This window comes from Lytechinus variegatus, chromosome 8 (genome assembly GCF_018143015.1).
Source record: "Lytechinus variegatus isolate NC3 chromosome 8, Lvar_3.0, whole genome shotgun sequence".
Taxonomy (NCBI): domain Eukaryota; kingdom Metazoa; phylum Echinodermata; class Echinoidea; order Temnopleuroida; family Toxopneustidae; genus Lytechinus; species Lytechinus variegatus.
Window position 1 is genome coordinate 10,483,047 of NC_054747.1, and position 13,145 is coordinate 10,496,191.

General features: G+C 33.9%; 1 protein-coding gene across 2 annotated transcripts in view; it reads left to right on the top strand.

The window, feature by feature from the left end:
* LOC121419960 overlaps nucleotides 1-9,558 on the top strand; it is a 35,234-nt gene extending 25,676 nt beyond the window's left edge. Inside the window, exons 4-8 of one of the 2 annotated variants that reach the window (XM_041614463.1) lie at nucleotides 292-468; nucleotides 4,033-4,074; nucleotides 6,333-6,413; nucleotides 7,117-7,206; nucleotides 7,884-9,558. In XM_041614463.1, the coding sequence (XP_041470397.1) occupies nucleotides 292-468; nucleotides 4,033-4,074; nucleotides 6,333-6,413; nucleotides 7,117-7,206; nucleotides 7,884-8,128 (635 nt within the window). In that variant the 3' untranslated portion in view covers nucleotides 8,129-9,558. The remainder of the gene's footprint in view (nucleotides 1-291; nucleotides 469-4,032; nucleotides 4,075-6,332; nucleotides 6,414-7,116; nucleotides 7,207-7,883) is intronic. The other variant, XM_041614464.1, reaches the window with a different exon arrangement.
* The last annotated feature ends 3,587 nt before the right edge of the window (nucleotides 9,559-13,145 follow it).

Sequence of the window (13,145 nt, forward strand, 5' to 3'; positions counted from 1 at the left end):
CCCGCACAAATAAAATCACTTTTAATCCTCTGAGAGAAAATTGCATATCTGTAAATTTATGTCACACGACCAATCTGCGACGTCACAAAATCAAAATAATCGAAAATTCATAAATTCTGTATTCTTTGGCACGGAGTTTCATCAAACCTTCGCCAGTGTTTTTCCGTTATTTTTTTTCATTTATTGTTTTTATTATTTTTTATTATTTTTTTTTTTGCTTTTCCTGAAGCAATCGTATTCTCTGGTGAACATCCCTTTTAAACACTGTTCATTCTCATTCAAACTCTACAGCCGATGGCTCACCACTCGTGGTCATCATCGTCATCGTCGTCGCTATCCTGTTAGTACTCATAGTTCTCCTCATCGTCGTCATCCTCGTACTTAAGAGTAGAAAGAGGTCAAGATCGAGAGCGGCATCGAGGGAACAGACGAAGCACGAGCAGCTCACTGACCTGGAAAAGGGTTCAGGTATGTTAGCATTATATCCTTTCCATAAATCGGTCCAACCGCCTACAAATATTTTTCGGGGGGCTGAAAAAATCTTGTATCTCCAAGAAAAAAAAACCGCGAGGACATTTCAGAAAAAAAGTATATTTTATACTTATGACATGAGTCTCTGGCGGATCCAGGGGGGACACAGCACACAGCCGGCCCGTGCCCCCCCCCCCCCTTTCAGAGTTTTAATCAAAATTTGTTATGTAAATATACCGATTTTACCCGAGTATGCCAACCCCCCTCCTTTGAAAGTTTTTCTTTTCAAATTTTGAATCGGAAAAATGTGCCTCCCCTTTTGTGAAATCCTGGATCCGCCCTTTACATGAGTGGCAACCTTCTTGTACCTGAGCTGAGGGAGTGGGGACCCGTCTTATGAAACTAAATCGAGAGTCTTTGGAACTGTCTAACCACTGTTGAACCACTATATAGTTTTGAACCACCCTCATACTGCTTCAAAATGAACTACCAGTTTGAAACTGATCATTCATCACGAAATCACGAAATCTTTATCCCAACTCTTCGACCCGAATTGACTACATAATCATTGGCGCTATATAAATGTCTATTATCATTATTATTATTATTATTATCATTATTATCATTATTTTTAGTACTGTTACTATTATTATTATTATTATCATTTTTTATTACTATTATTATTCCTCTAAACAGGATCAAAGTCCGTATTTTTTCTTGAATAACTTTGCTCTAACAAAAAGCACCAAGTAATTTCAAGTGCAACTAGGATCTTTACACTACTAATGTCCGAGAGTCTTTCTTATCAATCTGGTTGTCCCAAATATAGCTGCCTTCTGAATTATTATTATCATTATTTTTATTACTATTACTATTGTTATTATTATTACTATTGTTGTTACTATTATTATTATTATTGTCGTTATTATTATCATTATTATTATTATTATCATCATTATTAGTATTATTATTATTATTACTATGATTATTATTATTATTATTGCTGACTTCCAAAAAAATATTACGTTGATTTAAAAAAATACGATACAAATGTGTCCGCTAATATGGCGGACTCCCATATTAGGACACTGGACATGAATAAAGGCGATCCTCTTTTTAATTATTATCTTCCTTGGAAATGATTTTATATAAATCTGTATTGTTTAAGCTCTTTTTTGTTCAAGGCCTCTTTTCGTGTTAAGTTTGAAAAATGATTTTTGGAATCATTATTGCCGTGTTTTCGAATGAACTTTCTGAAAATCATAAGTAATATTTCTTCTTTGAACTTGGTGCCCCGTATATTCCCGAAAAATATGTTATCATTTTGTAGCTTTAGATATGGTGGAAGATGATCAAAATTTATTTGCGAGAATGTCATTTTTGTATATTTCATGATGATTTCTTGATCTCAATAATATGTGATGTTGTTTTCATTTTCAGTTCTTTTTTTATCATATGACCATGTTTGATGCCGTGTTCTTAATTTCATGTACAGTATTTCTGCATTAAATGATATATTTAATCCGAGTTGTACGTTATCATCCATAAAGCCATGCGGGAGTATAATTTTCATATCACTATCTTAACCATCCATATGCTAAATTATTAACAATATTGACCATGATTGCAAATACATATATATATATATATTTGCAATCATATATATATATATATATATATATATATATATATATAACTCTTAAAATATTTATGGTATCCCATTCTGAGCCATCCAATATTCATGCACTAGGGACCTAAATGTGATATTACTTGTTGGAAATTCTGTCAAAATCTATCACAACATTATGCTAACATATTCTGTTGCAAAAGGCCAAAAAGGGAAAAAATCGCTCGCTCGCAATATCCCCCCCTTACGCCCCCCCCCCCCCCGGATCTTTTAGCCAAATAACTGGGTTCACGCTTGAAGGTCATTAACGTGGAACCTATGTTGCAGACTATTGTAACAAACCGGTTGAAATGAAAGACTAGCTTGGTTCAACAAGTTTTAATTTCTTGTCGAAGTTGACTTGAAAACGGTCATTTCTGGCGATGTATGGACTCGGTAACACCCCGCTGACCAATAATCTAGTCAGTTTGACTAGTTTGATGTTAGAGTGCATCCTTGTATTACCCCAATGTTATTGCTTTGCATTGGATTAGTGACGGAAGTAGACTATAGTTCGATCTGCAGTAGTATTTCCAGAATATTCAATTGTATAGGTTTTGCATCAATAAAGATACGACTTAGCTTCCATCCTTACGAACAATTTCTTGTCGAAGTTGACTTGGAAACGGTCATTTCTGGCGATGTATATATGGACTCAGGAACACCCCGCTGACCAATAATCTAGTCATTTTGACTAGTTTGATGTTAGAGTGCATCCTTGTATTACCCCAATGTTATTGCTTTGCATTGGATTAGTGACGGAAGTAGACTATAGTTCGATCTGCATTTGTATTTCCAGAATATTCAATTGTATAGGTTTTGCATCAATGAAGATACAACTTAGCTTCCATCCTTGCGAACAATGGGTGAAATATATATATATATATATATATATATATATATATATATATATATATATATATATACTCGTCATGAACTATAATGTCATCTAGACCCAGTACACAATTTCAAATGAATTTCAAATGATACACCAGTTCTCATGGAATGATAAATCAATATCATTTATTTATTTATTTATGGGAAAGCTTTGGACATGGGATACCTTTGCTTTAAAATCATGTTTAACACAAATCATTTGACCAATTAGATGACGCCATCTATACAATTGATAATGTAGATGTTGCCAAGTCTAAGGTTCATGTGAAATTGTGAATGTAGTTACTGTATGCTAATACTAGTATCCAATTTATAGTAGTTATATTGACTGATGGGTAATTTGATTTTTTTTATCCCATATATATATATATATATATATATATATATATAGATATATATATATATGTATATATATTTCATTTGATTTGCTTTGTTTATTATTATTTCTTTTTTTAATATATATTTCTCCATGGGATAATAGTCCGTACTATAGTAGTGATCAAACGCATGCTCAGGGCAATTTGGGCCTGAATTATTTCATCGTCATTAAAGGCAAGCTAATTGGACCCTATATAAATATTCGCTAATAATGCGTACATAGAACATGCATATTAGCCGATTTGTAAACCTTAACAAATTAACCATGTGGTGGAAACGCTTTTATTTTGGAAATTGCATATAGGCAGATTTTAACTTTTAAACCTTTAATTGTGATATTGTAATTCATTTTTCTATTATCTTCCTCGCTAAATACATTAGCATTAAATCACTTCACTCTTTTGTTTCTTATTTCTTATTTAGCGGCATGTTACCTCAGTACATTGCAGACACCATAGTTCATTTCAGCCATGCTTTTACCATCTGACCCTTTATACGAATATCTACTCAAAGCTGATCGATTCATATAAAACTGGCCTATTCTTTAACCTCATAAACATCAAACCTAAACATCTTATCTTTTAAATGCTGGGTTTCTACTTTTTTCTCTCTCGTTTTAGACATTCGTCCAAAAGAAAACAATCACTACACTTTAGAACCAGGTGAGGCTATCAGCCATTATAAGTGAATCCTTTCCTGTTTCCCGTCATTAAACCTCTAAATGGTTTCAAACTTTTAAGGTGTTTATAAAATCAAAACAAAAAAGAGAGAATGAATACCATGTCGGTCAGCTGTGTTCTTTGTATAAAGAAATGGGAAATCATTTCGCCATCATAGGTCACGGAAATAAGATTGAGTGAGTCGCAAGATGTATTTGCGTATGCTATTAGTAGATTTATGCAAATTTCATCAAGCTTAGCTATATTGTGACAACTGGCACCTTAACCAGGGGACTGGCTGGAGCCAGTTGTTCGTATTTTATTCTCCATTACACTGTTCTTCGTCTTAATTTAATAGATACCCCCCAAAAAAAAAATCGTTTTAACAATTAGGAGGATGAATTTCTTTCAATCCAATTAAATAAACTATAATAAATAATCAACTTTTGCCCCAAATTCATATTTACATGCAACTATAGATTTTCACTCCCAAAGGAACGGATTTCAACTGAAGTACTGGGTTCTTGGTCTGTCTAATACTATATAACCTCAGTGCAAAGTTGTAAATATGTTTTGTTTTATTTAGTTTTCAATAAAAAAATAATAAAAGTAAAAAAAAATAGTGACTCAGAATCTTACCCCAGAAAAATATTGATTTTAATAAATAGAGAAAAAAAGTGAAACTAGTATAACGCTGAAAATATCATCAAATTCGGATGTATGATAAGAAAGCTATGACATTTTAAAGTTTCGCTTATTCTTCACAAAACAGTGATATGCAAAACTCGGTGATATGCACACGAGAGTTTCGATGATGTCCCTCACTATTTCTTTTGTTTTTCTATCGTTTGAACTATACAATATTTCGTTTTTAGAGATTTGACAATAAGGACCAACTTGACTGAACCATATAGTATTGAAACAAATGAATTCTAATTCCAGATATTCGGGGAGGATTCAATCTTTGTTTTACTTGACAATGAGGAGAAATTTAGAATATTTCATAAAATACGAAAGAAATAGTGAGTGGATGACGTCATCAGTCTCCTTATTTGCGTACTGACCAAGGGCCTGTTGCATAAAACTTTTTACCTGAGAAAACTCTGGTAAAAACTGAAAACTAAGGTTAGTCTGATTTCTGTCATTGACTTAAACACAGGTATAAACAACCAGAGTTTTCTCAGGTAAAAAGTTTTTATGCAACAGGCCCCAGAATGTGTAGATAACTGTTTTGTTAAATTAAGCGAAACTTTGAAATGTCATAACTTTCTTATTTTACATCCGATTTTGATGGAATTTTTAGTGCTATGCTTGTTGGATTTTTCTCTGTATATTCAAATCACCTTTTTGTTAGGGTGGACTCGTCCTTTAAATTCATGCGTAACTATAACTAGTTTTGTGAAACACCATCTCTATGATGATGTAAGAGGATGTATGTACGACCAAAAAACAAAGACAAACTTTTTTGGCACTGGTTAATATTAAGTTCTCGATTAGCCTTTGTGTAGACAATTTGAAAAACCACAGCAAGTCGTAAAGGTTGTTTACAATGACTGTTAATGAGCCGGGCTAACATGGATTTCCTCTGCATACAAGACAGTGCCTCATTGCGCATGCTCAAAATGGGGATCCATGGCGACAGCATTTCTCTCTTTTAGAACTGCAAGGTTGTTGAACTCGATGTCCAGCGATCTCTAGGCCTTTTCTGCATTTTTGTTTTAATTTCTAATAAGGGGTATATTGACATTTTGGTTCAAAGTTTGCTGTCAAACTTTGCCAGGTAAAAAGAAAAGAAGGATGCGCTTTCCACGAAGAATGAAATATGACTTTAGTTTGTCACTAAATTGCACGTTCGGTAGACCTTTTCCAACTTTTGAGATACAGACGTACAACTTAGCACCATATTCTCTCTGTGTTGGGTGAAAAAAGGTGTTGTCGCAAGGAGAGTGAAGACTATTAATTATTTTCTTCCCTCTTGTTTCAGAAACAATCGTAGAGGGCGCCAACCCTTGTCCATGGAAGGGTTGATGCTCTCCTATGGTTCTCAGATTGATCTCTTAATCTTAATTGCATTTGTAACTTCAGTAGAAAACGTTTAATATATTCGCCTCTATCTTCACTTTGTTGATAACAATGATATAAGGGAAATAAAAGTTTGATCATTCTCAAGAAATCATACTATACCTATTGCCACATTTTGCATTTATCTTTTTTTCTCTCTCTCTCTCTTTCTCCATCCATCTCTAATCCATTCCCTTCAGTTTCAGTAGTGGTAGAAGAGCCCCCAGTCGAGACCAGACTTAACGAAGGAACACAGACAGATATTCCAGAACCACTCGAAGGTAAGGTCATAGGTCACGGTCATTTGCCCACTTCTTCAAAAGTCTAAAGTCATTTCATGGATATTAAATATTGATTTGTAGCTGTAGAAATTGGGTGACTAATGTTTTCAAAACACCATTCATTTGTTTTAAATTATTATGATGGCAGTTTGAATGAATACATTCATCAGGATGTTTTTATGTTAGCCAACTCTGTTTTTGTAACCATCTGTAACTGCCGCCTTTTCATTTTCTAAATCAAAAGCACGCAACAAGCTAATATAAGCAGCTTAAATTTCCTGCAGTTCAAGAAACTACATAACAATTCATAGACCATAAATTTTGCTTCAACCAACATTTTTTTAATATGATTATGTATCCACTTTGATTTTATTCATGAATATACCTGCCACTGTTCCTAATAATGAGGAATATTCCTATTTCAGATGAAAGGGGACACATACGTTTTAACCCGTGTGTGTGTTCCTATTTCTGTAAAAAAAAAAAAGACCCTTATCTAACAGGGAGATTAAGAATGTTCCCGTTTCTCGAAATTTCGTGGTAATTTGTCAATTTTTTGGCTACCAGGGAAGACGGGTATATGCATTTAATTATTTTTCATATTTGGGGATCAAGATTGTAAAGTGCCTTCCATTACTATTGTTACGTATTTCAATTAACAGGGTATTTTAATGGGATAAGATTTGATTTTGGCTACTTTCAGATGAAGACCGGATGAGCACCGAAGATGAGGAGCAGTCCCAAGAACTGTTGAGCAAAGATGACAGAGAAGATAGCAAGTCCGTCTCGATAGGTATGTTAAACCTTTAAAAAGGGGCCACGGAACCTGGGGGGCTGAAGCCCCCCCCCCCCCCACTTTTTTCCAAAACCGTGTACAAAACTGTAAAAATGACCATATGATTGTGATTTTTTTAGCATGGTCAGCCCCCCCCCCTGTTGAATCATGTCGTACCTGTTTGGATTTTTTTTTTCTCTTCAACAATGAAACGTTTCATATACTGCCATATGTAGGAAAACATTACATTAATTTTGCACAGTATTTGACGTTATTTAACCAAATAAACATGCATTTCCCTTTGATGCTGTGTAAATCTTTTTATGAAATGTCTACATTAATATGAAAAGTAGTTGAGCATTATAGTTTAAGGTCATTGGCGAATGGAAATTGATAACACACGTTTATGACATACGTAAAATGTTTCTTTTTCTTCTACTCCTTCTTCATCTTCTTTTCCTTCTCCTCCACCTCCTTCTTTTCCTTCCCCTTCTTCTCCTCCTTCTTTTTCTTCTTCTTCTTCGTCTTCTTTCTTTTCTTCTTCTTTTTTCTTTCTTCTTCTTCTTCTCCTTCTCCATCTTCTTTTTTCTTTTCCCTCCTCTTCCTTCTTTTCCACAATGAAAACTCACGACCGCCACGCATTACTTGTCATCACTAACACCATTCTATTCCTTTCAACTCCAACCTGTCTCCAGGGCCATCACAGGTCTCGAGCCGATCCGACATCGCCCATGCTGACTTCGGCGAGAGCTGGGTTTGTGTGAGCAACGAAGAGGTGAAGAGACTACGAGCTGCAGCTAAAGATGAAGACGGGACAGCGGTTGATGACCCAACTCCAACGGAAGACCCCCCTCAACGTCCGGGCCACTTCCGCGGCATCGCCCAAGGGTTTGGAAACCTTCTCGACACTGTCAACAACTTCCTGCGGCACGAAGCTTGATCCGATGGACACTGATCGTCGCTGTTAGCTTATTTATTGCTCTTGATTTGGCTGCCTCAGCCAATCCTAGTGAAGAGTACCGTTAGGGATGTGATTCCTTGTTCACAGACTGTGTGATACAGTAGAAAGGGACGTTAATGGTCAGGAATGACTAAAAAACATCACTTGTACATCTTGCCATCTCTAATCCTGATGGGTATATCCGAAGTATAACCATGAATGTCAAATTACATGAGCACTAACCTATTCGCAAACACCCAAAACATTTGTGCTTTGTAAGCCCGATTATATTTATTCCCCAAATAAGGAACTCATACAGACATTTTATCTCATCCCCAGTAACAAGTGGGAGCCATGCTGGTTCCTAGAAAATATAGGCCTAAATATTCATTGTAGTTACCAAAGAGGTATAGATTGTGTAATAATATGTGCAAGTCTAAGTCTTTATACACACTGCAAACTGGTAAATCAAGGCTTTAGTAGTAAGCATGTGCTCTTGAATTATACTATTGAAGTTTTGTCCAGTGTTATCTTGCTGAGAGTCGTGAGTCACGTGATCATGTCAGATGATATTCTTTCAATGCTATTGGATGATGCGGTGCAATAAGGTAAATAGGCAAAATCTAAACATTGCAGCTCTGATGTGATTGTAAGTACCTTCGCACACTTTATTCTGACGAATTGCACTTCCTTCATGTACCTCGGGTTGCCATTGAAATTGATAGAATAGTAATAAAGGTCTTGTTGGGACAGTAGTTGGACATGCTCTCTGGATACGACACCGAAGGTGATGTAGAATAGCGCCATCTACGTTTCGGACGCGTGTTCTTTCCGATAACGTGCCCATACCACTGAGACCAGTCAGCCCAGCATGCTAACCCTAACTTCACGATATATCTGAATAACTTTTATGTACAGCATCATGGTCACAAAATCCATTGACATTCCCATCAATATTGTGGCGTTTGTCGGGAAATGAGTCAACAAATACCTTTATGAGGTTTGTATTATTTGTTAATGATCAATGTTTACATTGATAGTTTTTGTGATAACTTGTCCAGCTTAAACCATTACCTATTATCATCATTACTACAGCTATGTAATGTTGAAAATATCGTGTTTTCAGAGATAAAAATGAATAATATACGGTTCAGTTTGAGGCGTCGCGTCGTTGAGATGAAATATGAAGGTAAATATTTACAGAACAGGGTCTCTTTACATTGCACACTCTATTTATATTGCATTCTCAGAATGTGTTTTAATCAAACCATGTTGGTTAATAATATTTACCAATTGTTGGTTAAAATATGAAATTATCAACTGTTTATTAAAATAGGAAATTGCCAACTGTTAGATAAAATATAAAATTACCAACTGTTGATTAAAATATAAAATTACCAACTGTTGATTAAAATAAGAAATTACCAACTATTGATTAAAATATGAAATTACCAACTGTCAGTGTAACAAAATATGAAATTACCAACTGTTGATTAAAATATGAAATTACCAACTGTTAATTAAAATAGGAAATTACCAACTATTGATTAAAATATGAAATTACCAACTGTCAGTGTAACAAAATATGAAATTACCAACTGTTGATTAAAATAGGAAATTACCAACTATTGATTAAGATGTAAAATTACCAACTGTCAGTGTAATAAAATATGAAATTACCAACTGTTGATTGAAATAGGAAATTACCAATTGTTGATTAAAATAGGAAATTACCAACTGTTGATTTAGATATTTATAGGAAATTACCAACTGTTGATTTAAATATGAATTTACCAACTGTTAGTGTAATGAAATTTGAAATTACCAACTGTTAGTGTAATAGAATATGAAATTACCAACTGTTGATTAAAATATCAAAACCACATGTTGTTTAAAATATGAAATATCAAACTGTTGATTAAAAAACTGCCAATTTGTTTTCCAACTGGTAGGTTCTTTTTATAACCAACCTGTTGGTTACAGAATTTCTCCGAGTTTATTATCAGCATTAACACATGGGCTGACATGATAGAAGATGCGGGTTTATTTGATTTAACTTTCTAGTTCAAGATATTCTCTGTCATTTTTTAATCTACTTGTCTATTTAAAATTCCTCTTTTTACGTGTTATTATTTATATCTGTTAATTCATTACGTTTACATGTAGAGGTTACACAACTCAGAAATTGAGAAATATTACTTATGCAGTCGAAGTCACCCAGGATTAGTTCGTCGCACACTGCAGACATCTGGCTTAAAGGACAAGTCTACCCCGACAAAAAGTTGATTCGAATAAAAAAGATAAAAATCAAACAAGCATAACACTGACAATTTCATCAAAATCGGATGTGAAATAAGACATTATGACATTTTAAAGTTTCGCTTAATTTCACAAAACAGTTATATTCACATCCTTGTCAGTGTGCAAATGAGGAGAATGATGACATCACTCACTATTTATTTTGTATTTCATTATATGAAATATTCAAATTCTCTTCCCTTTAACCTGTGAAACAACGATTAGTTCCTACCTGAACATGTGGAATTGCATTGTTTAATACTAGATCTACAACGTTCAATCAAGTTGGTCCTTATTGTCAAATCTGTAAAAAAAAGATATCATATAATTCAAACAAGAAACAAATTAGTGAGTGAGGGACGTCATCGACTGTCTCATTTGCATGTCACTAAGTTGTGCATATCACCGTTTTTGTGAAAAATAAGCGTAACTTTAGAATGTCATAACTTTCTCATTTTACATAATACCATTATTATGTTATGCAGGGCCAGCTGGTAGAGCAGTTTCCTAACTGAAGTGGCTACCCTGGGTAAATAAAACATTATTATTATCATTACATCCGATTTTGATGACATTTTCAGCATAATGCTTGTTTGACTTTTCTCTATTTATTCAAATCTACATTTTTCTTGGGTGGACTTGACGTTTTTTTTAACTAGATCGGTGCAGAAAATGATTTAGTCTTTTTTTTCATTTCTGTATAGTTTATCCCAAGTACGTGCCACTAGTGAACTTGATAGAAGTTCACTAGAAATATACCGTAAGGTCCACAAAATATATATACTCTAAATTGTCTTGTGTTTGAATCATTGAATTAAATCAAGATTGTTTATACAGTGATAAAGTTACAACACTTCCGATCGTGTGCAACAAGACTGATGTAACATTTTGATGCTAATTATATTATGATGGTATAGTTCATAGAATTGCAGAAATAATTGTTTGATATGCAATTAAGCGTAAAGAAAGATAGTGTGTGAAGTTTAGAGGCTTTTTGTTCATATTTATAAAGGGAGAAAAATAAAACGTTTATGATACTTAGAAGTGCCAGTAATTGTAGATATTAATGGACGAGCTCTATTGGCTTTAAATGCTTGCATTGCCCTTATCAGACGCTTGACGCTTGAGGGGTCAGATTGATTCGAGAAGCGGGTTTGACTGACCCGGGGACAGAGTCTGTTGGTACCACAGACCGTTCCGGGTCAAAAAGAGTCTAGCTAGGGTCCAATGTAACCATTTTGGGGTCAAATATATTCCTCACTCCGTCACATCGGTCATTGTATTCCGGGTATCAATTTTGAGCCACTTTCTGGGTCATTCTAACCCGGGATTTTTTGTTTAATTATTATTGAAAAAATTCGTATCGATGTTCCAGCGTGAGATCAGCCATGACAGTTTAAAGACACTGTGTATATATATATAATTCATACAAGCACTACAAGCAGTGGCATTGAACATTTATTCCATTACCATATTTTTTTGTTTTAACGTGATGTTATTATACCCCATTACATCTTATTTATAGCCAAACTCATTTTTTGTTTACAGTTGTTTGTTTTTAGTGATCCCGTGCAATAGTATCAGTCAGGTTTATTTTCATTTTTTTACGTTGCTGCACGTTGCATATTATTGCCTAGATATATGAACACGATTGCAACTACTGGATAAAAGAATAAATTATTTCAAAAAGAGTTTTTTGACTTACAGGAAACCAAAATACAATGAGAGAATCCATTTTATCACACAGTAAAAACGCTGTTTAAGATTTTATACAACGCTGTTTACTATATGAACCTTACAGTAATTGTTTACCATTTAAACAATCACGTTTAATTAATTGAAAATTAGATATTGAAAATTAAACTTTGTTGCTTAAGATTTAAACAGGTGTTTAAACTGTTTAAACAATTGCTGTAAGGTTCAAATAGTAAACAGCGTTGTATATTTTTTTACTGTGTAGAAAGAATTAAGTAAAACACTGCGTATATTGAGCATTAAATTAAAAAAAAACTACCTTTGTTGTTTAAGATTTTAAACACTATAGTACTCATATAATGTAAACCTCGTCGTTTATCAATTTCAAATAGCGTTTTAACCGTGTGAGAAAATAATTACTAGTTGCTTTCGTGTTCAATGTAATTCACGCTATTTTACTTTTTGTTGACGATGTCACGTTATTTATAAGGTGTCCACATAAAGAACGTTTCTAAGTATCTTCATAAAACAGTTTCAGGAAGAATGATGATGTCTGACTCAAATGATTGTTGTGTGAGAGTAACGGAGGATAATTTCCTCCAAATTATATTGGTGCATTTACATGAACTTAATAAAGTGTGAATTAAACGCGTATTGCTTGGTGTTAACGCGTGCAAAGAAAGTTGTTCACCTAATAACCACAATGCACATTGCTCAAGAGTCTGTACTTATACTGTGATATGAAAAAATATATACCACATCGTGCTGTACATGTATATCATTTGGTATTAAAATAACTATTTATGCAAAATAATGACAAATGTGTTATTTTCATTGATTTCTTTGTGTTATTCATTTTATCATTATGAATGTATTTATTGATTTGTTTCAATTGCTGGTGTTGTCACCTTATTTACTATATTACTATTTTTCTTATGCACCAGTTTACCAGTTTTAATATTATGCCTTTCTTTGTTACCTGTTTGACCCACCTCTCACTAATTCTCTTGTTATTCATCTCTTC